Source organism: Canis lupus, chromosome X (genome assembly GCF_048164855.1).
Source record: "Canis lupus baileyi chromosome X, mCanLup2.hap1, whole genome shotgun sequence".
NCBI classification, from domain to species: domain Eukaryota; kingdom Metazoa; phylum Chordata; class Mammalia; order Carnivora; family Canidae; genus Canis; species Canis lupus.
The window spans coordinates 69,650,093-69,672,934 of record NC_132876.1 but is presented as its reverse complement, the minus strand read 5'-3'; the positions used below and the strand labels follow the sequence as shown (position 1 = coordinate 69,672,934).

General features: G+C 43.7%; 1 protein-coding gene across 8 annotated transcripts in view; it reads left to right on the top strand.

The window, feature by feature from the left end:
- The window catches only part of DLG3 (discs large MAGUK scaffold protein 3), a 55,442-nt gene that overhangs the window by 24,729 nt on the left and 7,871 nt on the right, over positions 1 to 22,842 (top strand). For 5 of the 8 annotated variants that reach the window (XM_072817989.1, XM_072817988.1, XM_072817992.1 and 2 more), the window contains 4 exons: positions 4,819 to 4,933; positions 17,825 to 18,001; positions 18,225 to 18,300; positions 19,113 to 19,212. In XM_072817989.1, coding sequence (XP_072674090.1) covers positions 4,819 to 4,933; positions 17,825 to 18,001; positions 18,225 to 18,300; positions 19,113 to 19,212 — 468 coding nt within the window. Of the gene's footprint in view, positions 1 to 4,492; positions 4,605 to 4,818; positions 4,934 to 17,824; positions 18,002 to 18,224; positions 18,301 to 19,112; positions 19,213 to 21,075; positions 21,122 to 22,842 lie in introns of those variants that run through there. The other 3 variants (XM_072817991.1, XM_072817990.1, XM_072817996.1) reach the window with 2 other exon arrangements.

The following is a 22,842-nucleotide window of genomic DNA, read 5'->3' as shown; positions in this document are numbered from 1 at the left end:
CACTCTCTCAAATAAAAAAATAAAATCTTAAAAATTATTAAATAAATCTACATGTGAGGCACCAAGCATACTTTATCCCCCCTCAGTAGCCCACGTGGTACACACACACCCCTGAACAAGTCATTCCTTTACTTAAAATCTTTCAGTAATTTCTTTCCATCACTCTTAGGGTAGTTAAGAGAAAATGAAGAGGCAAAATTACTAGTAAGGCAAAAACAATGAAAATTAGAAAGAAAGCAGTGGATCAAGGAAGCAATTAGGAACAAACATCAGCAACATTTGAGGAAACACTGGTTGTGTGCAGGGGAAAGGGGGTTTTGTTTCCAGTAACAGGGAGACTATCAAGTAGGGGGAGACAGAGTGGTCAAGTCTAGAGGTAGATATTTCCAGAGTGTCTGTAGAGCGTCAGATAGATGGCAGAGCAAGTCCTTTGACCCAGCAACTCCACCCACAGGAGGCTGACCTTTTCTGTGGTTATGCAGAAGGGAATATTTGAGCTTCCTCTTTGTCTTTGACTGTTACCCATTACAGTCTTGCCTTTACTTTTGCAAAACCAAAAGGCTCATTGAAGTGTTTTTTCCCCAAACAAAAGAGCAATCTGTCCTCAAAGGTAAGTTCTGCCTCCACTTCTTCAGAAATGGAAAAACTGCTGGAAGCTTTAGAATAGCAATTTGTCCTCAACCTCCAGTCAGAAAGGTTTCAGAAGGTTGGGGTTCTATTTGGTAGTGCTAATCAAATGTTTTTGTGAGTGTGTATAATTTGACCCTGCAGTTTCACTTTGAGTCTATTCTATAGAAATGCCCATACAAATACATAGTGCAGCATTGGTGGTGATATTAAAAATTGTAAACAATTTAAATGTACATCAGTTGAGATATGACTGAATAAATTATGGTCTATCCATAGTGTGAAATACTATGCAGCTATTAAAAAGAATGAAATAGGTCTCCGTACTGACAAGGATGGGTTTCCATGACCTATTAGAGGATGAAAAAAGTAGATTTATGTGACTTTGTGTGAGTTGTGAGTATATGTATATAAACAATATATGCATGGAAGGATACATGCTAGAAACACTAACAGGTTACTTTTGGGTAGTGGGGGGGAAGTGATACAGGAATGTCTAAAGGAAGTAGTTAAAGATTTTTAAAAATCATGTGCCTCTCATAAAGTATAAATTCATCAGCTTTCTTTGTAGACACATTGGACAGAGGCCTCTAGCACTTTCCTTTCCTGCAGGATTTGCAACTGTATTGGCAATTTTTTTTGAGAGTTTTCCAGCCCTCTGGCCCTATCTTCCTTCTGATATGATACATGCTACAGGATACTTACCTTATCTTTCCCCTTAACTAATAAAACAAAACTCAATTTTGTAAGTCAAGACCAGCAGTTTCAAACCTTATTGGACATCAGAATCCCCTTGATGCTTAGTAAATTGCAGATTCCTGGGCCTGCTCAATAGATTTTTTTAAAGTTTTTATTTATTTATTCATGAGAGACAGGGAGGGAGAGAGAGAGAGAGAGAGAGGGAGAGAGAGGGAGGCAGTGACATAGGGAGAGGGAGAAGCAGGCTCCATGCAGGAAGCCCAATGTGGGACTTGATCCTGGGACTCAAGGATCAAGCCCTGTGTCAAAGGCAGATGCTCAACTGCTGAGCCACCCAGGCATCCCTCAATAGATTCTGAGTCAGTGTGTCTTGGTTGGATCCAAAATCCTGCTCTTTCAGAGGCACCCCAGGTGGTCAGTGATAAACCCTGTTTCAGGGAATGATGTCTGATTGTGCCCCCACCCCTCATTTCTCTCGCCATGATTAGCAAAGGGAACCTCACCATGGATATCTTTGTGGGTCACACATGGTTGGGTTCATCTGAATGGGAGAAAATGAATAAAACATAGGTCAGTAGACTTGAGACTTTAATAAGTGTTGTTTCTATTTTTTTTTAGTGTTGTTTCTTTAACCTATTTGAAGTGGACCCTTTGGGTTGGAGGCTGGTCTGGTGGGCAGTGACTAGGCAGTGAGCAGCCTAGGAGATGCCTTCTAGCGATGGCTTCCTTAGTTATTTATAAGTGGAAGAGGAGGGACCGTGAGGTCTTAGAATTCAGATGCTTTTTAAGTGAAGCTTCTGTCCTTGGAAAATGATGTTTTCTAGTATTCTGATGAGGTGCCATCTATCTTAAAGACTATTCTAAATGTTTTTTGTTAGATTTATTATTTTTCTTTGTTGTAAACAAAGTCTGTTAATCAGGTGCCTACTGTGGGTTTTTAACATCACATAAGGGTGTTTAAAAACCATATACCCCAATTACTCCCAACAGTTAACCTTGGAAATAAAAGTGAATGGTAATACTTCATAACTACCTTCCCAAGCCCTCAGTGAAGCTGGCAGCCATCAGTTAAATAAACCATTATGTTTATTAGTTTGAGAACAGAAGCATCAACTTGGGCACAGTTTTCTAATTTGCTCCTCATTTACCCAACAATAATTTATTCAGAAGCTACTCTGTGCCTAGTGGACATTAGATAATTCTACAAATAAAGCCAGAGACTGATGAGCAGCTGGAACTCTGAGGGGATCATCTGAGTGGGAAAAAATGAATAAAACACAATTTAATAGACTTGAAAGCTTAGTAGCCCATAGAAAACAGAAAGTGGATTCCTTAAAGTAACAGCCTTGTTCTCTTTTTGTAGTCTATTTTAAGTGGTCCCTCTAGCCCAGCATTATCAACCTTGGATTAGGAGCTTTGAGGAAATAGTGGTTTGGTGGTTGTTTTTTAAAGTTTTTTTTTTTTTTTTTTTAAGAAATGTAGTTACTAAGCAACTGCCATGATCTGCTGCTAAGTTGGAGTTCAGCGGGCAAGTCAATTCCAAAGAAGGGAATATATAAACAAGTTGTGAGAGGGGGGGAAATGGCTTAAGGATAGATTTGGTATATTTTTTTCTGGGTTCAATGGCTATTTCTGCCTTCTTTATCTTCCCCCATTAGAAAGGGCTGCCTGGTCAAAAATCTCTTTGTCTCATCAACTTCTCCTCCTAGCCAGTGAGTGAAGAGGAGGACCAGAAAGCAGCCAACTAGCAGGCCAGGGTGGAGGGCTGAGCCCTGGAGTAGGGCTAGTTCCCTGGGCAGGCAGAGAGGTAGACAGCCCCACTGCTGCACTCATGGGCAGTCCGGGGCCTCTATGACAGATCGGTTGCCACCCTCTACATTTAGATTGCGACGCCTCATTGATATTGATGTGTTGCCTTGTAACCCTCAGAACAGGGACACTGTCCAGCTGCTGTCTTTTCCCTCCAACACTTAATGGGTGAGTCAGTGACTTAACTGCTTCCTGCAGGATTTCAGGAATGGGAGTAGGTAATGAGGACAAATCATAACACTGGTGCATGATGAATGAAAGAACACATGAATTTAACCAGTTGGCTTCATTGGTACCAGAGTGAACAAAAATAAACTTTATTGAGGATATTTGTGTGAGTTAGAACTCCATTCCCTCCCCTTAAGGCTTTTTAGCCTTTCCCTTTATACCTAGCTGAAGGTCAGGTTGCTTTCTGAGGGAGGGAATGGTAGTGTCAGGTGTTGGAACAGGTGTTTTGTTTTCTGCCTGTAGAATCATACAGACTAGATGGGGATGCTTCTTGCCAGCCCACTTGGTACATGAAAATGCTTTTGTGGAATTCTTTTTCCCTGGAAATAGGTTTGTTTTTTTAAAGCAGTTCCACAACCTTCAACCCCTACTATAAATTTTGTCTTCCTTTGAAATCTTTTCATAATGAGGTAGGACTATTTTCTACTATTTCTACAGCATGTGCTTTAGATATATCCCATTTTATGCAGCAATTATAGATCTTAAAAATTGTTGTGTGTTGGGGGGGGACAAATGTAAATATCATGTACCAGGAAATGTACTAGGAAAATGTCACAGCAAAGGACCCCTATTTAAAAAAAAAAAACTTTTATAGTAATTGTAGAGCTAGAATAATTTTCCTCTATCAGGTTTTCTTAAGTTGGGTGTAAACCTGGAGTTGCCTTTCCAGAGTGATAAGGCTGTTTCAAGGCTGTTGTGATGGTGTTAGTGGGCTATAAAGCTGGGCATATGGACTTAGAACCCCATGAACTAGATGATTTTGGAGGAGAAAGGTGACAGCCGACTTACCGGTTTGGGAGAATTTCTGTTTTAATGTTTGTTACTGAAGCCAAAGATCCTGTTTGTTAAAAGGGAAATAACTTGGAAGATGTGATCTTCTCATCTGATTGTGAGGTTTGTTTTTACCTTTGTGTACTGGGTTCCAGTCTCCCCCTCCAAAATAAAAAAAAAAAAAAAGTCATCTAGAAACAAATCATCTTCCTTTCCTAACAGTAGTATAATAGCCTCAGGCCCTTTCCAGCCCCTCCACCGTGTCTCAGGGCCATCTGTTCTCTGCCATCCACTTTTTTGGGAAAGTCTCTTTTCCCATCTGCTCTCCTTGGGCCTTAGTGCCTGCTCTAAAGATTTATGAAGGCTGCACTGGAACCTCTCTCCAATTGTTTTTTCAAGGACCAGTGAAATTTCAAGGCAGATAAAAGCTTTTTTCCATTTGATATATCCAAATGTTACTCCTTTTTCAGGTATGTTTCTTCCTTCTATTAGTCTGGGAGTGGAAAGATGTCTGTCTGTGCTTGGAGGAGGGACTCTGCTTATCAAAGCAAAGATTGACTGCACTGACTCTGGCTGCTTTGAAAAAGCCCAGTGTCCTTCTGGCTCTCTAGCCACTGGCACACAGGCTTGGTGCAGTTCCTTGGGTTCATTCTTTTCCTGTCTTTTCCCTTGTCTCCCTGACAGAGTACAGTCGTTTTGAATCAAAGATACATGACTTGCGAGAACAAATGATGAACAGCAGCATGAGCTCTGGGTCTGGATCCCTCCGAACAAGTGAGAAGAGGTCTTTGTATGTCAGGTAAGTCACAATTCTGAGCACCAGGCCTTGTGCTGCCTGAGGAGAGCTCTGTGCCAACACAGCCCTTCCTGTTTAACTAGTGGGGTAGGGAGTGTGTACTCCCAGTACTAAAGCAGCATTTTGCACTGTATGCTCAGGTTGTGTACTTTATGGTCAGTGTCTCTCTCTTCTGTGAGCTGGCTTCTTCCTCTTTGCTCATGAATGACTCAGTATGAGAAAATTTCAGTTTGCTCTAATTGTGAAAGACTGCTGGGTGATTGTTGCTAGTCAGCATTCAAATAGCACTCAAATGTTCAGAGTACTTTGCTTGCAATCTGTGATTTGAGGGGAAAACTTGGCATACCCCCCTTCCACATATGCAGTAGACATCAGCATTTGTATCTGAGCATATCACTATCACTGTGTTCCGGTACAGGGTCTTGTAAGAGACCAAATAACTGACAGGTTGCTGCTTCTGAGTCTTTTTAAAAAATGGTGTTTTCTTCCTCTCTGCTGTGCTAGTCTGTTGTATCTGAATCCTGGGATATGATGGGATGGGATGGTGTATGGTCCCCAGGAAGGGTGGGTGGAAGGAACGGATATATAGCATTGACTGTATTGCTGCTGAAAGCTATTCTGCAGTACTGTCCAAGGTTGAACTTTTGACACATTATAATACTTTGTCAGGTCAAAAGTACAAACCTCTTGGGGAGTTGGACTGCTAAGTGAACACTATGAACTCCTTGTAGAAGTAAGAATAGTTTTCTTCTTCCTGCCCTAGCTTCTTGGCAAAACTCCAAACAGTATGGTGCAAGTACATGGTATCTCTCCAAGGTTAAAATCCTTAGTGGTGGGATTACTCCCCTGACCCAAAGACAGCTTTGTGTGTGTGTGTGTGTGTGTGTGTGTGTGTGTGTGTTTAATGCTTAGGTGTGGGGTTGTATTACACTCTTGGGGTGAATGTTCTCTAGTGGCCTCTGATACCTGCTGGGGGGTTAGGAGGGAAGGCTACATTAATTGCCTGGCAATGGAACTGCTGTTCTGCCTTTGGGGTTTGACTTGAAGATAGCCAGTGGATATAAATGCTCATTGCAGTTTGTCTCACAGTGTTGATTTTCTTTTCTCTCAGTTGGTAGTCCCTGGCCTTAGGGAGGGAGTGGAGCCGAGGGAGCCCAGCTTTGAGTCTGAAGCCCACTAGAACCCTTCATGGTTCTTTTTTGAAAAATGACCCCTTAACTACTTGTTTGTTGAGAGCAGCTTTCTTCACATTTGCTGTGCTTACCTCCTAGTGGGTTAAAATGCCAGTGAGGTGATTTTGGCGGGCTTCACTATCTGACAGAATTTAGGGGTGACAATAATAAACATCTCCAAATGCAACAGCAATTTCTGTAATGTTCAGGGCTACCTGAGCTAGAGGAAGGCTGGACTAGTTTCTGGTGATCTTTTCGGTCTCCTGTTTTCTGTCACAAAGCCCTTGCTCTGGGTCTGTAGCCTAGACACTGGGACACTGATGGGGGAAGCAGAAATGTGCTGTTGCCCCCAGCGAAAGGGTAATACTTCTGTGACTTGGTCAGGATTGTTCCGTTCCCGTGCTGCCAGCCCCCGCAGATGTGGCACTCCAGTGTGCGTGGGAAGTTGCTCTTTAGGCAAGACAGTTTCTTCGGAGAGCTTTATTTTTAGATTTCCTCTCTCCACCTATCCTGTGCTAGAGCTCTCCCTGCCTGGGTAATAGAAGTGGGGCATTAGCTCCTGACCTGGAAGACCTAAAAGACCTGGAACACCCTTCTCTAGCCCTGGGAAAGGGATACATTGTGTCTAACTCTGGTAGGAGGGTAGAAACTCTGCTCTGTTCTAGTGAATCAGTTTCTATGGTTTATATAATCTGCCCTTAACCTCATCTAGATAACATCAGTGTCCTCTGAGGAAAGTAAGTATGCTTTAGAATAATGAACATTTGTGATCACTAGACTTAGTCAAGGGAAGTGTTTTATGGCCAAAGCAGTGAGGTGTGAGGTCTTTTTCTAACCTAACCTTTCTATCAGAGCCTGGCTTGCTCTGTTTCTTTCGTGCCTGTTTGGCATTCTTTCATTCTACACTTTGTTCCTTTTCATTAGCATGTAAACATATTCGAATTTCTTCCATTCTTTTTTTATTTAAAGATTTTTATTTATTTATTCATGAGAGACAGAGAGAGAGAGAGAGAGAGAGAGAGAGAGGCAGAGACACAGGCAGAGGGAGAAGCAGGCTCCATGCAGGGAGCCTGATGTGGGACTCGATCCCGGGTCTCCAGGATCACACCCTGGGCTAAAGGCAGCGCCAAACCTCTGAGCCACCAGGGCTGCCCGAGTTTCTTCCATTCTTAAAAAGAAAAAAAAATCCCTTTGATACCAATAGCACCTTAAACTGTTCTCTCTTTTGCTCACCACATGTGCCAAATTATATGCCAGGAAACACTAGTTCCTCATGATGTTAATAAGTATTGTGTGTGCAAAATCAGTGGTTCAGTAAGTTGGGCAAATGCAGTATTGAACAGAGGAAAATAGAGTGCTGTGATTCATATCCAGGGGAGGGACTGTACTAGGCAGAGGTTCACCAAAAGATAGGAGCATGGGAGCCTTATTTGGAGAAGCCTGTCTTAAATCCAGTTTGGGAAATGTTGGAGTCATCTGTGCTTGCTCCTGCTATGTCTTCAGATCACCTCTCTTTCAGTAGGAAAGGAAGTGTGCATCTGCTTTTCAGCATGGTGGTGGGGTTCCAAGCAACTCCGGAAGGCTCCAGAGGAGCAGAAGCCCAACTCTGTCAGGGATCCACAATGATTTCTTAGTCATCAAATTCAGTGACTGGTTCACCGATTCTTTGCCATTGGTCTGACCTCTTCACTATATTTATTACCACGAATTACCCACTTGCTTCTTTAAAAGCTCTCTTCCTACCTTGCTAACCATTCCTCAATGTCTTTTATTAGCTCTGCCCCCTAAATTATAGTCATTTATTTTCAGATTCAGATCCTCTTGTATAAATGACATCCTTGATCCCTTTGGTGAACTCCAGACCTGCATATCAACTACGTGCTGGACATGTGCATGAACTGCACTCCCAGTGCCTCAAAACAAGCGGCGTTGCTCAAAATTGAAACCCCCTCATAACACACATGCACCTGCTGCTCCTCAATTTCCTTATATCTAAGTTAATTGCATCAACCTATCATGTGGAAAAGGGATTAGATTTGTTCTGTCACCTAAGGCAGATCTCATCTCAACAGAAGGAAGAAAGACCTAATGATTAAGACTGTCTGAAAACAGAATGAACTGCGTCCGGAGGTAGTAAATTTGATATTTTGTTACTGGAGATGTTACAGAAGAGGCTGGGCACCCCCATGCCAGGATGTTACCAGAGAGGCTTGAAGCTAAAGCAACAATCTGGACATAATCTAATCAGAAGTTTTCAGCAGTTCCATGATGTCTTCAGGATAAAGGGAAACAGGTGACATCTATGCATTAGGGCCTTTGTTATTCTCTTTCAGTTGTAGTTAAAATCCTTTAAATAATACTGCAAAGTAGACATTATTCTCATTTTACAGATGAGAAAACAGAGACTTTAGACAGCCTTGAAGTTCCAAAACTGGAATTTCAGCCCAGTTGTTCTGACCATAGAGCATGGTTCTTTCAACATTTCCCAAACTTGCTGATCGGAATCAGCTGGCATGCTAGTAAAAATACAGATCCCCGGGCTCCTCTTTTTATCTATTTAGCTTCATTGGGTTTGGGGAAATGTATGTTTTTATTTTTTATTTATTTATTTATTTATTTATTTATTTATTTATTTATTTATTGAAATGTATGTTTTTAACAAGCAGTCAAAACGCTCGGGAATAACCACTTGTTTGTCACAATAGGTATTTATTTCCGTTTCACTTTAGCAACTGAACATTACACTTACATTAGCTGCTACCACGTGGAAGGTAGGAAAGCACAGGGCCTTCCCCACCCTTCACCAGACTAGACTCAGCTCTTAAACAGTATAGGAAGGATGAGCAGAGGCCATCTTTCTGCCCACTCCAGGGCTTTTGCTATGCTAGTGAATTTGCCTTCCATACTGGAAAAGTCCACAGAAATATGCCTCTCTTGAGCCTCTTGCTCAGGGTCAGGGTGATTGGGTGTTTAACTCAGGTAATTCTGATGTGAAGGTAGTACAAAAAAGACACTGGGTAGGTGAGACTTCCAGGGACCTCCAAGTTCTAAACTTAGATGTTTTTTCATTTATTTCTTGAATGAATGAATCAAAGACCTTGTCCTCCAAAGGTTGCCAAGAGGCTCAGTAGTATATTTGCAGAAATAGGTTTTGCAAGTCTCTTCCGGCTAGGCTGGGTATGTTCTTCACAGCCACAGGATACCATCAGGGAAGCCCTGGCCTCCTGGTTGGTCATCTACCATCTCAGTCTTCTTCCCATTCTAGGAAGGAAATCATGTTGGGGCATCTGTAGTCTGCATTCCAGAAAGCATATAAGAAATATTGGTTTGGTCATCAAAGAAGGCTGGAGAATGCTACTTCTTGTCAAGGAGCAGACATTAATCTGTCTTGTGCTTAGAGCCCAGGGTGGTGCCTAGGAGAGCCTGACTTTGCCTTGTTCATTAATGAGTTTCAATATGGGTTAAAATGCCAGTGAGGTGATTTTGGCAGGCTTCACTATCTGACAGAATTTGGGGGTGACAATAATAAACATCTCCAAATGCAACAGCAATTTCTGTAGTGTTCAGGGCTACCTGAGGGTGGGGCAGAGTGTACTGTATCATTGATTCTCTAACTGCCTGTTGCTAGAGTATATTCCCCAAACAGCAGTCCTGGACCTGGGCTCCTAATCCCCTCAGATGGCCCAACAGGTGCTGTGACCCCAAATGTTCACATATTGTGGGGCAATCGGTCCTTGACTGCCCCTCTAATGTCATAATTGACTTTTAAGGCCTGAAACTTTGAAGTAAACTAAGGAGAACAATGCCCTTCCTTGTTCTCCATGTTCCCTTCTGCAAAGAGTACCTGGAAGACGTGACTTGATGTCAGCTGCACTTGTGCCTCTTGTGATGACCCACCTTATGTCGACCTGAGTACTCAAGTTTGGGCTTTTAGGTTGCTTTTCAGAAGCTGCTCACAATTTTAATTCTCGCAGTAAGATCAAGAGCTGATGAGTGACTGTTGCTTTATGGCTCTTGGTGCGTGCTTCATATGGACCAGGAAAGGGATGAGCTGCTGATTTTCAAATAATATGTGCCTTTTATCTGGTACTTTCTATAGCTCAGGCTGCTATAGCAGAGTACCATACACTGGGTGGCTTAAAGAACAGACATTTATTTCTCACAGTTCTAGATATTTGGAAGTCCAAGATCTAGGTGCCAGCAGGTTCAGGTTCTGGTGAGCACCAACCCCCTCCAACTTTCCTGGCTTGTAGATGGCCACCTTCTTGCTCTGTCCTCACCTGGCCTTTCCTGGGTATGTGCAAGGAGAGAGAAAGAGATCTTATTTTTTCCTCTTCTCATAGGGGAACTATTTCCATTATGACCTCGTCCAAACCGAATTACCTCCCAAGAGCTCCATCTCCAAATACTATCACCTTGAGGGTTAGGACCTTGATGTATGAATTTGGTGGAACACAAACATACAGCTCAGAACACTGACCAAAGGAAGAAAGCAATGTCTTAGACCCTGACTGATATGGGAGGGAAGTGCAGTGGGCAAACTCTCTGAGTGATAGCAACTGGAGAGTAACTGGGAGGGTATTTGGTGCCCTGCTTCCCCAACCTGATCTCCTCCAGCATTCGTGAGCATCAGACATGGCCTTAGTCCTCAAAGGGCTTCCCCCTTGGTGATATACTATGAAAGATTTTAAAACTACAAGAGTTAAATAGCCATAAGTAGAAAACATTAAGAAAGGTCATTGCTAAATACATAGTATGAATTTGGAAGAAAGAAATTTGGAATGGGCAGGGTCACAGAGAAGGGTGGAACTTGGGCTGGGCCTCTGGGATGCTGATGAGGGTGAGAGGGGACTGGCAAAGCCCCCCCACCCTACCCCCACCCCGGGCCACACAGATGGCTGGAGCCCTGCTAGGTCAGTGCAGCAGGAGCAGCCACATGTCTTTGAGGCTGAAGTGCTGGAGTGCTCTTGTTTACTTTGTTTTGAGAAACCTGCCTGACCAGTTTCCCGGGTATTTGCCATTTTCTTTGCATTCCTGTTCACCAAGACTTCAAGGTGGCTATACCAGGTGCTTCTGATTTATCTGGATCTTTTAGACCCAAACCTCACAATTTAGGATCTGAACTGCAGAGACTTTGGCCTGGTAATCTGTTTACTTTGAGCTGATTATCTTCCTGCTTTCCAGTCTGGCAGTGAGGTCCCAGCTGAAGGGAAGATTAGGCAAAGTCCCCCAGAGCACGTGTATTATGTGGGCAGGTACACACAGCTCTTAGGGGATACTGTTTGAAAGGTCACCATTTACACAACATATCTTTCAAGACCTTTGGCAGTGTTTTCTCCTTAGGAAGATAGGCAGCTCCATTTAAAGCTTCAGCTCGGGAACTCCAACCTGCAGACCCTGGGAAGCGAGCATCTGCTTTTCATGCTGGTGTGACTTGGCTCCAGAAGGCTGCTTCATTGCCCACTTTCGCTTTTCTCTGGGCCAGTCTCTGCCCTGCTTTTAAGAGAAATTGGTGTTTTTCTTGCCTGGCCATGTCTGAGAAGTTGCAGGAAAACCCAGGATCTGGCTTTTCCCTTGCTTCACAGAGGTGTATGGCCATAACCAAGGAGGAGCATATTCAGGGTTGAAGAATAATCTTTTAATGTAGACCATTTACTGTGATCTTAGGCTTTAGATGGTAATATTTCCACAAGCTTTGTTCTCTCTTGACATAGTGCTTCCCTCTGAACTGACCAGTCCTCAAGTCGGAGGCTTTCATGAAATGCTTTTTATCTAGACCCAGAAATAATAAGAGGTTTCTGAGGCTTCTAGTCTCCCAATACACCATCTTGTCAATAAACTCATATACACAGGGTGGGACCAAGGTACCAGAGTGGTTAAATGTGGTTTTAGGTGTCTGGAGACAAATAAGTATTGCTTTCTTTTATTCTTTCTTCTTTTTCTGCTCATTCTTTTTGAGTCAGAGGGTGAAAAGTTTTGTTTCTATGTCATTTGGGCCTTGCATGTGTAGGATTTCAGTTTTGGGACAGTGGTTCAATCTGATTTAAAAGGGACAGTATGGTATCTACCTTGACTTTCTTTAGTGCTTGCCCTAAGGATTAAAAGGGGTAGTAGATAGGAGAATATATCCATGCTGTGGAGAAAGGTGCTCCTTCATCCTCTTACTAGTTCCAACCTGAGGCATTAGCCAGTCCCTGTCACTTTTAGGTTCCAGGCTGTTCCTAAGAGAGATTGTCACTGCTAGATGGCCACAGTTAAGCATGGTTCTTAAAGATCTCAAGTAGGCAGTTGATATTTTTTCAAAATAAATTTACATTTTTTAAAGATTTATTTATTTATTTTAGAGAGAGAGAGAGAGAGAGAGAGAGAGTGGCGAGAGGGGCAAAGGGAGAGAGAAATTGAAGCGGACTCTGTACTCCGCGCAGAGGCTAACTCGGGGCTCGATCTCACAACCCTGAGCTCATGACCTGAGCCAAAATCAGGAGTTAGATGCTTCACTGATTGTGCCGCCCAGGTGCTCCCAAAATTCATTAAGGTCTAATTTAATACTTTTTTTTTCTGATTACATGAAATATATATCATTTGAAAGGTGGTTTGACTTTACTACTCAGCCTGTTCTTAGTTTTTTTTTTTCTTATTATTTTTTTTAAGTAAGCTCTATGCCTAACGTGGGGCTTGAACTCACAACCCTGAGATCAAGAGTCATGCGTTTTACCGACTGAGGCAGCCAGGCACCCTTGTTCTCTTTCAATTATACCTTCACGTGCAAGTTTAGCATGCTAATGACAAGCTGAGACCATGAAATCGGTCTCACAAGGCCTACTAAGTGAATGCCAGACTCCTTAGCTGGACTGTAGACTGAGTGCCTTGCACTGCCGCCAAATAATGGTGCTGCTGACCCTGCTGCACACCCTGGGTTACTTGCCTCTAAGCCTTTGCTCACGTGGTTCTTTCTAGCCAGAAGGGCGTCTCCCCATCTCCCTGTTGAAATCCTGAACCTTCACTGAGGGCCAGTTCAAAAGTCAACCCCTCCTTATAGCTTCCCCAAACTGGGTGTGACCTATGTTCCCTCTGAATGCTTTTAGGCCTTGGCTTATCTTGCATTTGTGCCTCTCACTACAACATACTCAGCCAGTGTACTCTGCAAGGCCAGGACTTCTTTTGCTTCTGGGTCTCCCATGTGTCAAACACAGTGCCCCACACAAAGTAGACAAAGTGAATGTTTAAATAAAGGAACAAAGGTGTGAGAGTTGTCTACCACACAACTCTAGATGAGGGAGGCCCTATGCACCTCTGGGCCTGCTTTCTGTCATCTCTGAGGAAGTTTTTTAGCTCATAGTCAAATAAAATTTCAGCAGGAAAAGAGAAAAAGTGGATTTAGAGAAAATCCCCATTGTGGATTTGGAGAAGAAATCACCATCACGACTGTGGAAGAGTCGACTGGTGAGGGAACTGGGCATATTTAACCTGGTAGAGAAGACATAGGAAAGACTTATACTCATGAAATGCTAGAGCTGGAAAGAAACTTTGAGACCTCTGAGGCTCTAATGTCCTGCCAAGCTCTTCTTCCATTTGTAGTTCTGATTGAAGGAAAAGTAAATTCTTTTTTAAAAATATTTATTTATTTATTTATTTATTTATTTATTTATTTATTCATTCATTCATTCATTCACGAGAGACACAGGCAGAGGGAGAAGCAGGCTCCCCTCAGGGAGCCCGATGCAGGACATGATCCCGGATCCCGGGATCACGACCTGAGCTGAAGGTGGGCACCCAACCGTTGAGCAACCTGGGTGGGCATCCCGAGAAAAGTAAATTCTTGTTCATTCATTTTACATTCTCAGCTGAAAATGATGTTATTTTAGTTCAGAGCTTCAAATCCTTTTTCTTTTATTTCAAATTCAAATGTGCTGCTATGTCTTTAACAAAATCATAGTTTAAAAACATTGTTTATTCTGTTGTTCACTGTCCCTCATCCACAGATTCATCAAAGAAAATCCAGATAGACTTGGGGATCACTTTTATTGGGAGATAGCCCCTTTTTTGCCTTGTTTGCCATGGAACTTAGAGCCAAACATGTTCTTTACCAGAAGTAAATGACTTAAGTCAGATGCTTTCTTTCTCTTTTTTTCTCTCAAGTGCTCAGAAGAGTGCCTGAGCATATTAGATGTTCAAAAATACTTGTTTAATTAATGACTATCCTTAAGAATAGAATATTATATCATCTTTAAAAATATTAGTTTTGGGCAGCCCTGGTGGTTCAGCAGTTTAGTGCCACCTTCAGCCCTAGGATGTGATCCTGGAGACCCAGGATCAAGTCCCATGTCAGGCTCCCTGCATGGAGCCTGCTTCTCCCTCTGCCTGTGTCTCTGCCTCTCTCTCTCTGTGTCTCTCATGAATAAATAAATTAAAATCTTTAAAATAAAAAATATATATTAGTTTTGATGACTAGTTAATGGTATAGGAAATATTAATGATACAATTTCAAGTGACCACTAAGGTTGCTAAATTGTACCTACACACCGTGTTTCCATCTCAGTGAAATCTGTTTTTTTGTGTATTTATTACAGAATATTATACAGTAACACAACAGTATGAAGAATGGTTCTGAGTTATATTCAATGTGATTTTTCTGTTTAGACTTTGTGTTTCAAATATTCCATAATGAACTTATTGATATAATTTTTTGATGAAATTAATGCATATGAATAGTATAAAATCTCAAACACTATAATAACATGCAAAAAATTAATCCTTTTCCTATTCTTCGCTTTTCTGGCTCTATAGAGGAGAATGCTTCCAAATATTTTGGCTATAGCAAAAAGAGATAGTAAATCTAAATAACCCTGCCTGTGTTAAATAATGGAGCTATGAAATGATAAGGATGTAAAAAACTAATCAGATGAAAAATTCAGTATTTCTGGGAGGAAAGAAGCCATAGAAAAACCTTATAGGAAGGTAGGGGTAGTCATCCAAGGAAACTATTTACATCATAATGTAAAAATAAATATTGCTTATCCTCGAAATGTGATATAACTAAATTGGGAGGACAGGGTCAAAAGGATAGGTGAGTGCTATTGAAAACCAATATATATTCATCTTTCAATGGGATGAGCACTGGGTGTTATACTATATGTTGGCAAATCAAACTCCAATAAAAAATAAATATACATTAAAAAAAGAAAACCAATATATAATGTCTAAAATGTTTTTTTAAAGGTGATGCAACACATAGCAACAAGCAGCAGTTATTTAGAAAGGTGTCAGAAAAGAAAAAGAAACAGCAAAAATATATGAAAGCAGTTTCTTTTTATATTGACTTACATTTTTTGAAGTAAAGTAGTAAAAGGAACATGTGCCTGTGGGTAAAAACAAAGCAGACGGTGCCACTCTAGTGTGCAGTGCTCACTGCTGGCATTCTTGGTGACTTGGATCCACACTTACTGTTTTTACTTAGCTCGCGGTATATGTGTTTTAATATGGTAAGGTTTCATATGGTAAGGTTTCTGAAATTCCTCTTGGAAGTGAATTGGCACATTAGTTTTATTTTAACCTCAGGTGTTTAAAAAATTACCAATAATTGGATTCCTGACATCCAGAAAACACGTCTATATCAACTTTATCATATGTGCTCCAGCTTCTTACTGCTGTTGGCAAAGGTCAGATATGGTTCTGTGGGGTTGTCTCTGAATTTTCACCGGTAAGCTCTCTAGTGTCCTACAGCCTCATCCTAATCTCTTCTCATTTATTTTAACATCTTCCTTCTTCCCTCCCCAAACTAATTTGTGCTTAATCCAAGTTCTTTTCTTTTCTTGACTATATTTGTTTTAATCTGTGAAGCCCAGAATGCCATTTAGTGTTTCTCATGGTCACTTAGAAGGTCTTCACCTTGCACATCTTCGTAGGAACATGCTTTAGGAAACTTCGTTTCGAATGCAGGGTAAATGCATTCCAATTTGATCCTGTCACACAGAACCAGGGAAGAACCTCTTGGGCAGAGTGCTTCCTTGATCTGCTGGCCTCAGCCACCCTCCTTACTGCTTCGAGTGCATAAATTGAGGAAGATAAAGGGCTTTGTGTCAGAGTTTGGGTATTTTCATTGTCAAATAATCTGATAGTGATTTATTTTTTTAAGATTTTATTTATTGATTTGGTAGAGAGAGAGAGCACAACCAGGAAGAGCAGCAGAGGGAGAGGGAGATGCAGACTCCGCACTGAGCAGGGAGCCCGATGCAGGGTTTGATCCCAGGACACCGGGACTGTGACCTGAGCCGGGGGCAGGTGCTTGACCGACTAAGCCACCCAGGCGCCCCTGATACTGATTTTTTAGGAATTCTGTTTCAAGAAGTTTAAAAAGTAGATGGGTATTTCACTCTGCACAGTTTTACTACATTTTGTATTTCATTTGGGGCTGCACATGGGGAAATAGTGTGTTTTACTTTGCAGCTGAGCCACAGACTACCACACCACGGGGAGAATTCTAAATCTTGGAACTAGTTCTGGAAATGCACTGGGCTGTGTGTACAAAAGTGCTAACAGAGAATATAAAAAAGAGTCAGACCCTAGATCTCGAGTAGAAAAATCCAAACTTCTCACCGAAATCACCAATTCGCAGTGAGATCCAGTGTTTGAGAAAAGTAGACTTTCATATAGGTGAGTTTGTTTCCTGAAGCTAGAAGCTAGTTGTGAAGAGCCAGCTTCACTGGAGCCAGAGTCAGTGGTGGATCCTTTGAGTTTGTAGTTTTGGTTTAAATTTACCTTCAAATCCACCCATCCCACTCCATGATTACCCTGTTACATGTGAGGGTGGATTCACGTTCCTAAGGCTCTTTTGACATGTCAATTTCCTACTCTCAAGTTTCAGGGGCCAGTGGATCAGATATATTCAGGACCTTCCAAAATTTGCCCCAGGCCTTTATTTCTAACCTCATTTCCTAGGACTCCCAGTGGCAGCCAGGTTGGGCTCCTCCTCTTCCTCAAGCCCACCTTTTCCCACTTTCTCCTTTAGCACTCTACTCTGCATGTCTTGTCAGAGGAGCTGGCCTCCATCCTAGGCCTCACATACCTAGATAGGTATGTGATCTGGGTCACATTATTCTTCCCTGAGCCCCCCTCTCCCTCTACGTAAGAGTGAGAGACTGAAAGACTGAATGAAGAGACTTCTTTGTAGGGTCCTTTTCAACTTTATCATTGTGTGGATGAATGTCAGTCTTTGCTTTTTCCTTAGTTGTCCCAGGACACAGGGTCCTTTTCTGTTTTGTGTCTCTGCAGCATTTACCATTCATTGTTTGAGGCTGTAGTTAACATTTTTATGTTCTGCCTTCAACTACCTTTTGAAGATATGTTTATAAACTGAGAAAGCCTTTTGGTAGACCCAACTTGCTTCCTTAGGATGTGGGTGAGGGGGAAGACTGTTGAGTATGTTCTCCTTTGGACTTCCACCTTATGTCTAGAAGCTTAGAGACCGTGGGGTTCATGAAAGAGATTCTCTTATTCCCCTTCTTGGGAGAGTGGGATGTTTCTTTGAGAAAAGGCACGTATCTACGACATCGAGGCCGAACGAAGGATGCAATCTCCTGGAGAATTCCCTCTGGTCTGTTCTGGGGCTGGTAGGTCTGTGCTGACTATCTGCATTGGCCGTCCTCTGCCGTCCTTCCAGGAGAGTCAGACTCCTGGCATTTAGGGTTAGGATGAGGACTTCATCTTTCGCTGTGCATTTCAGGGCCCTGTTTGATTATGATCGAACTCGGGACAGCTGCCTGCCAAGCCAGGGGCTCAGCTTCTCCTATGGTGACATTCTGCATGTCATTAATGCATCTGATGATGAGTGGTGGCAGGCAAGATTGGTGACCCCACATGGAGAAAGTGAGCAAATCGGTGTGATCCCCAGTAAAAAGAGGTGAGTTGTCATGCTCTTGAGGTCTTCCTTGCCCTCTTCCTGGTATTGATTTCTTTTTTACCTATTATACTATAAGTTGCTTGAGAGCAATGAATGTGCTTTATTATTCCTCTGTTACAGAGTTGGTGCTTAAGACATGGTTATGACTCAGTGAGCCAAAAAGTGGCTGCTGAGACCATGCACTGGCAGTAAGTAACAGGACTTCTTTCTGACTCCAAAACAGGGTGGAAAAGAAAGAAAGAGCTCGATTGAAAACCGTGAAGTTCCATGCCAGGACGGGGATGATGGAGTCTAACAGGGTAAGTAGGGATCCCCAAGGAAGTCAGCCAATATGAGAAGAGGAGTAAGAAGCTTGGAGTCTGTCTGCTGGATAAGAGAACTGGGGAGCACAACAGAATATCTCTTTTTCAGGGGGCTGGCTCTGTCCTATCAGAACACTGACTGCTTTTCAGAAAGCAGGGAGAGGGCACTCAAACTCTGTGTCCTGTCTGTACTCCTTCCCTCTGGGTTACTGACTCTTGAAGATGTGTTGGAGTTCGACTGTCTGGAAGGCTGACTTGTTCTGGGCACATGAAGCCACTTGTGGGTATCTCCCTGGCCGCAGACCCTGTCAGAGCTGTGGAGACCCTGAACAGAACCTGGCCTTGTTATCCAGCAAGGAAGGCCAGCCTCAGAGCTCTGACCACCCCTCAGACCAACAAGGCATGAGGGCTCAGTCATTCACCCCTTTTCTTCTATGAGCTTTGTAGGCCAAAGAGCTTTTGGAGCAGTAGAGGTAAGAGAGACACGGAGTAGATGACTCTGTGTGTATCAGTGGCACCTTAGGGATGTGTCCAGGAGGCTACAGTGACCTTTGTCCTTTAGAAAGTGCCAATGAGTGCTGTGAGTCTGGATTAGGTAGAAACCTCTAACATCCCTACAACATTTTCCTGTAAACATAATTTCCTCCTACATCAACTTTCATTTAATCTCATAGACTCCATTTGTGAGAGATGGTCTTTTATTTAGCTCACCATTGTCTCCATTTTAGTTTTTCTTGCATGCTTTAAAATCCATTGTTCTGTTTTTTTTTTCTTCTGTCCTTCCCCTCCATCTTCATGTTCTTTCACAGTCGATCAAAACGAAACGTAAAAAGAGTTTCCGCCTCTCTCGAAAGTTTCCATTTTACAAGAGCAAAGAAAACATGGCCCAGGAGAGCAGCATACAGGAACGTAAGTAGCAGCAGGGTACAGAGAGCAGACTGCCCACAGCCCCACCCTCTCTTCCTCATTTGCACCTCCCCTAATGAGAAGATGGGGGAAAGTGTGTGTGTGTGTGTGTGTGTGTGTGTCCCTGTCCATCTGTTCATGTGTGCATGTGTGCGCGTGCATACTTGCTTATTTGCGGAGTCAGCATAGAAATTGGCCTGCACAGGGAGATATTGGGTCTCTCTTATCCAGCTGCTCACTCTGAAAGAATGTTGGAAGTTCTAAGGACCAACTGGTTGCAAAGCTGGCCTACCAGGACTCCCCTGGCACTGACGTTGGGGGTCCGGTGAAGCTCTCCTGTGGGAGTGATGAGCAGTTTTCAGCCACAGTGTCAGGTTTAGAAGAATGGTTTTTCAAGAGAACCAGGTCTAGGGACTCCGAGTTGCTCTCCTGGCTTCTTCCTCCTGTGATTTCTTTCCCTAACTTTACTCATCTACGTTAAGAGAAGAGCCTTTTCTTCCCTGGACACCTGGAGTTGGACCTGCTTCTTGAATTACATGCATGTGCATATGCACCCTGGATGCCCACACAGCTCCAATAGGCTCACTGTCATCCCAGAGTGATTCCAGAGCCAGCCTTCAAAATAAAATCCTTCCTGCTTAAAGGAATTGATGTGCAAGGGGGATTACTCAACATTGTCTAAATAAAAATTTATTGAACAACAGTAAACAGTAGAAAAGGCCAGAAGCTAGGCTAAATGGACTTTTAAGAACCAATATAATCCTGAGAAATATTTGTATTCTACCGTATGCCTCAGAAATGAACTGCTGACCCTAACCTTACACACCAGGTCAAAGTGGTGAAATACTTCTCATATGGCTCGTGGTGAATTGTAAACCTCTCCTCTCCTGCCTCACAAAGAGAGGCCTTGGGGTCCTGGGCTGTTGGGACTGATAGGAGACTGACTTTGTCTAGGCCGGCCGGATTCGTGGTCATGGTCTACGCAGGTCTTGCCACCTGGAGCGATAGCTAGTAGATCCAAGGGTACCTTCCTCCAAATGGAGGGTTATGGGTCATAATCCTGGGTAGCACAGGAAGAAGCACCATGTGCAGTTGGTTCTGCTCGTGAGCAATAAGAAAGGGTCTGATGTGAGGTCACCACAGTTCAGTGGATCAGCCCCGGAACCTCTGTGCTGGATCTAGCCTGAGGAGGGTTCGCTGTTGCATGGCCCAGCTCTGAGGGTCAGGGGTTGCCTGTCGGGTGAGAATTGAAACTTGCCTAGTGCTGATTCTCCAGAAGCTGATCTCATCCCCTGTGGTCTGCACAACTCCGGTCAGCTTTGAAGGCCACAGCTGAGACTACGTGAAGCTTTCCCTGAAGGGTTTGGACAGAGTCAGTACTAGGCAAAAGCTCCTTGGGATGATGGTGATTCTGCTAGCTCTCTTGTGCTCCCTCAGGGAAATGGTGATTACAGGGGCAGAGCCAGAGACCGGGGCTCTGCAACTACAAAGTCAACCAAAGCAGGGACTCTAAGCCTTAGAAAGTCGCCTGTCCTGTCCTGTCAGGCTATAGACTATAGACCACCTCAGAAAGGTAGTCCACTCTGAGGCTCTCCAGCAGCAAGTCGGGCAGTATGAAGCACAGGGATCTTGTCCGACCCGGGGCATTCTTTCTATAGCAACGTTCTTAACCCCACTATGATTATAGGGCTTCACAGTATTTCATACTCCTGTCACTAATGCTCACCTGGCTCTCTATTCTTCCTTCCCCTTGTCTTTTTTTCTCTATTTTCTCTTTTGTCCCAATTCTTTCCCTCCCTCCCTCCCTCCCTCCCTCCCTCCCTCCCTCCCTCCCTCTCACTTTGTCCTTCCTGTCTGTGAAATCAGGACTTCCCTGGGTTAAGTGACGATTATTATGGAGCAAAGAATCTGAGTAAGTCAAACTTACACACCACTAACTGTATTTCTGGCATGAGTGGAGATGCTGGGGTTGGGGGTGTAGGGAATGTGGGTGAGGGCAAGGGGGAGGGGAGGACAGTGTTGTGAGAACTCTGACACCACAGCAGGAAGTGGAACAAGTGACTCTGAATGTCACAACTTTCGCTCTGGATCACTGGCACCCTGATAAAAGCCCATCATTCATGTCTGTGTTTCCCTTTTGTACCTTGAAGGGGTGGGGAGCCATCCTGGCGCCCTGCCTCAGAAATGAGGTGGGCAAGAAGCACCTCCCCAGGGATGACCACTCAGCTCATCTCTAGCCTATTATTGAGGTGAGGGGTGCCTGCTGGTTGGCTGCTTCTCCCAGTGACACAGCACTAAAGAATTGTGCTTAGGAATGAGCTGTTTCAGTCTAACTAAAGGCAAGAGTACTGTGAAGCCCTTTACCCATTGTGCATCTGGGACATCCCAGCAGGTTCAGGGGCCTCAGGAAACAGCCATGGGCTGGCTTTCCATGGAACATCTCTAAGGGTCTAAGCTGGTTGGGGCAGGGGGGGTCTCAGCAGCATTTATGGACCATATATATATTTAGTGCCTTAGCTAGGGAAAACTCTGACCTCTCCTCTCTGGAAAATAATTCTAGAGTGAAATATGAAGGGACCATGATGACAGCATCTTAGCAGCACCTCCCTCGTGCACAGAGGGGCACATACACATGGCTGTGGCAGGCAGGTTCTGTCAGTGTATACTCTCCTTCAATAAGTAATAAAGGCGTGAAGGTAAAGGAGCTTCCTCAGAGGGTCAGGAACCAGCCTTGGGCAGCGACTCATCCAGTTCTTCCTACGGGGGCCACAGCATATCACAGTCTGGAGCAGTGTCATCTTGGCTGAAACGAGCAGTGTCTCTGTCCATAGTTGTGTTTGTGCTTCATCTTCATTTGCCTGTCGTCTTGGGAGTGGTGAGCTTTGTTTGGGCCACACAGTACCTTGTGCCTCCTTTGAGTGTGGCTGCTGTGCCCACACTTCGATGAGGGTAGGCACAGTGGTCTGAGACAGGATGGCTGTCTTGGCCTACAAGTGTTCTGTGTCCATTGTTTCTGTGTTTTGACATGTCTGTCTTAATGTGGACAGAGGAGCATCTTCCCTCACCACTAGGCCAAGCGAGGAGAAGGAGGCTACGTGATAGTGGTGGCAGGAGGGTTGTTGGTCCTACTGAACTGTCAGAGCATCTCCCTGTTGACAGCTCCAACCCAGCCAGTGGTTAGCCTCTTAGTTCTGGAGCACTGCCCAACTCTGTACTTCAGGGGCTCTGCCTGGGGAGGAGATTCAAGAGCAGCCTGGTCCCTGGACTTCTCTTTGCCACTGTCACTGCCTTTCCTTTCCTATTGTTAGTCTTGGGAGATGTGTTTTGAGATAGGATTTGGAAACCATCCAAGTCAGTTCTCTGGATTCAGACGAAGAGGATGCTGCCAAAGGATGGAAGGCTTGTAGCATATAGGGAGGGATTTGGCAGACTGAGAGGGCTCTGGGGACAAGAATGAGGTGGCCAGGGGCTCAAGGTTGGAGCTCTGCCTCCCACTTGGTAGCCTGGATGTGGCAGGCCTCTTGTGGCCTGACTCGGTGGCAGCTCAGTGTCTTGCCTCCTAGAGGATTTGAGTTTTGTGCCGCGTGTGACCTCTCAGTGGTGTGTTCTGAATCGGAGTCTTCTTTCTTGTTG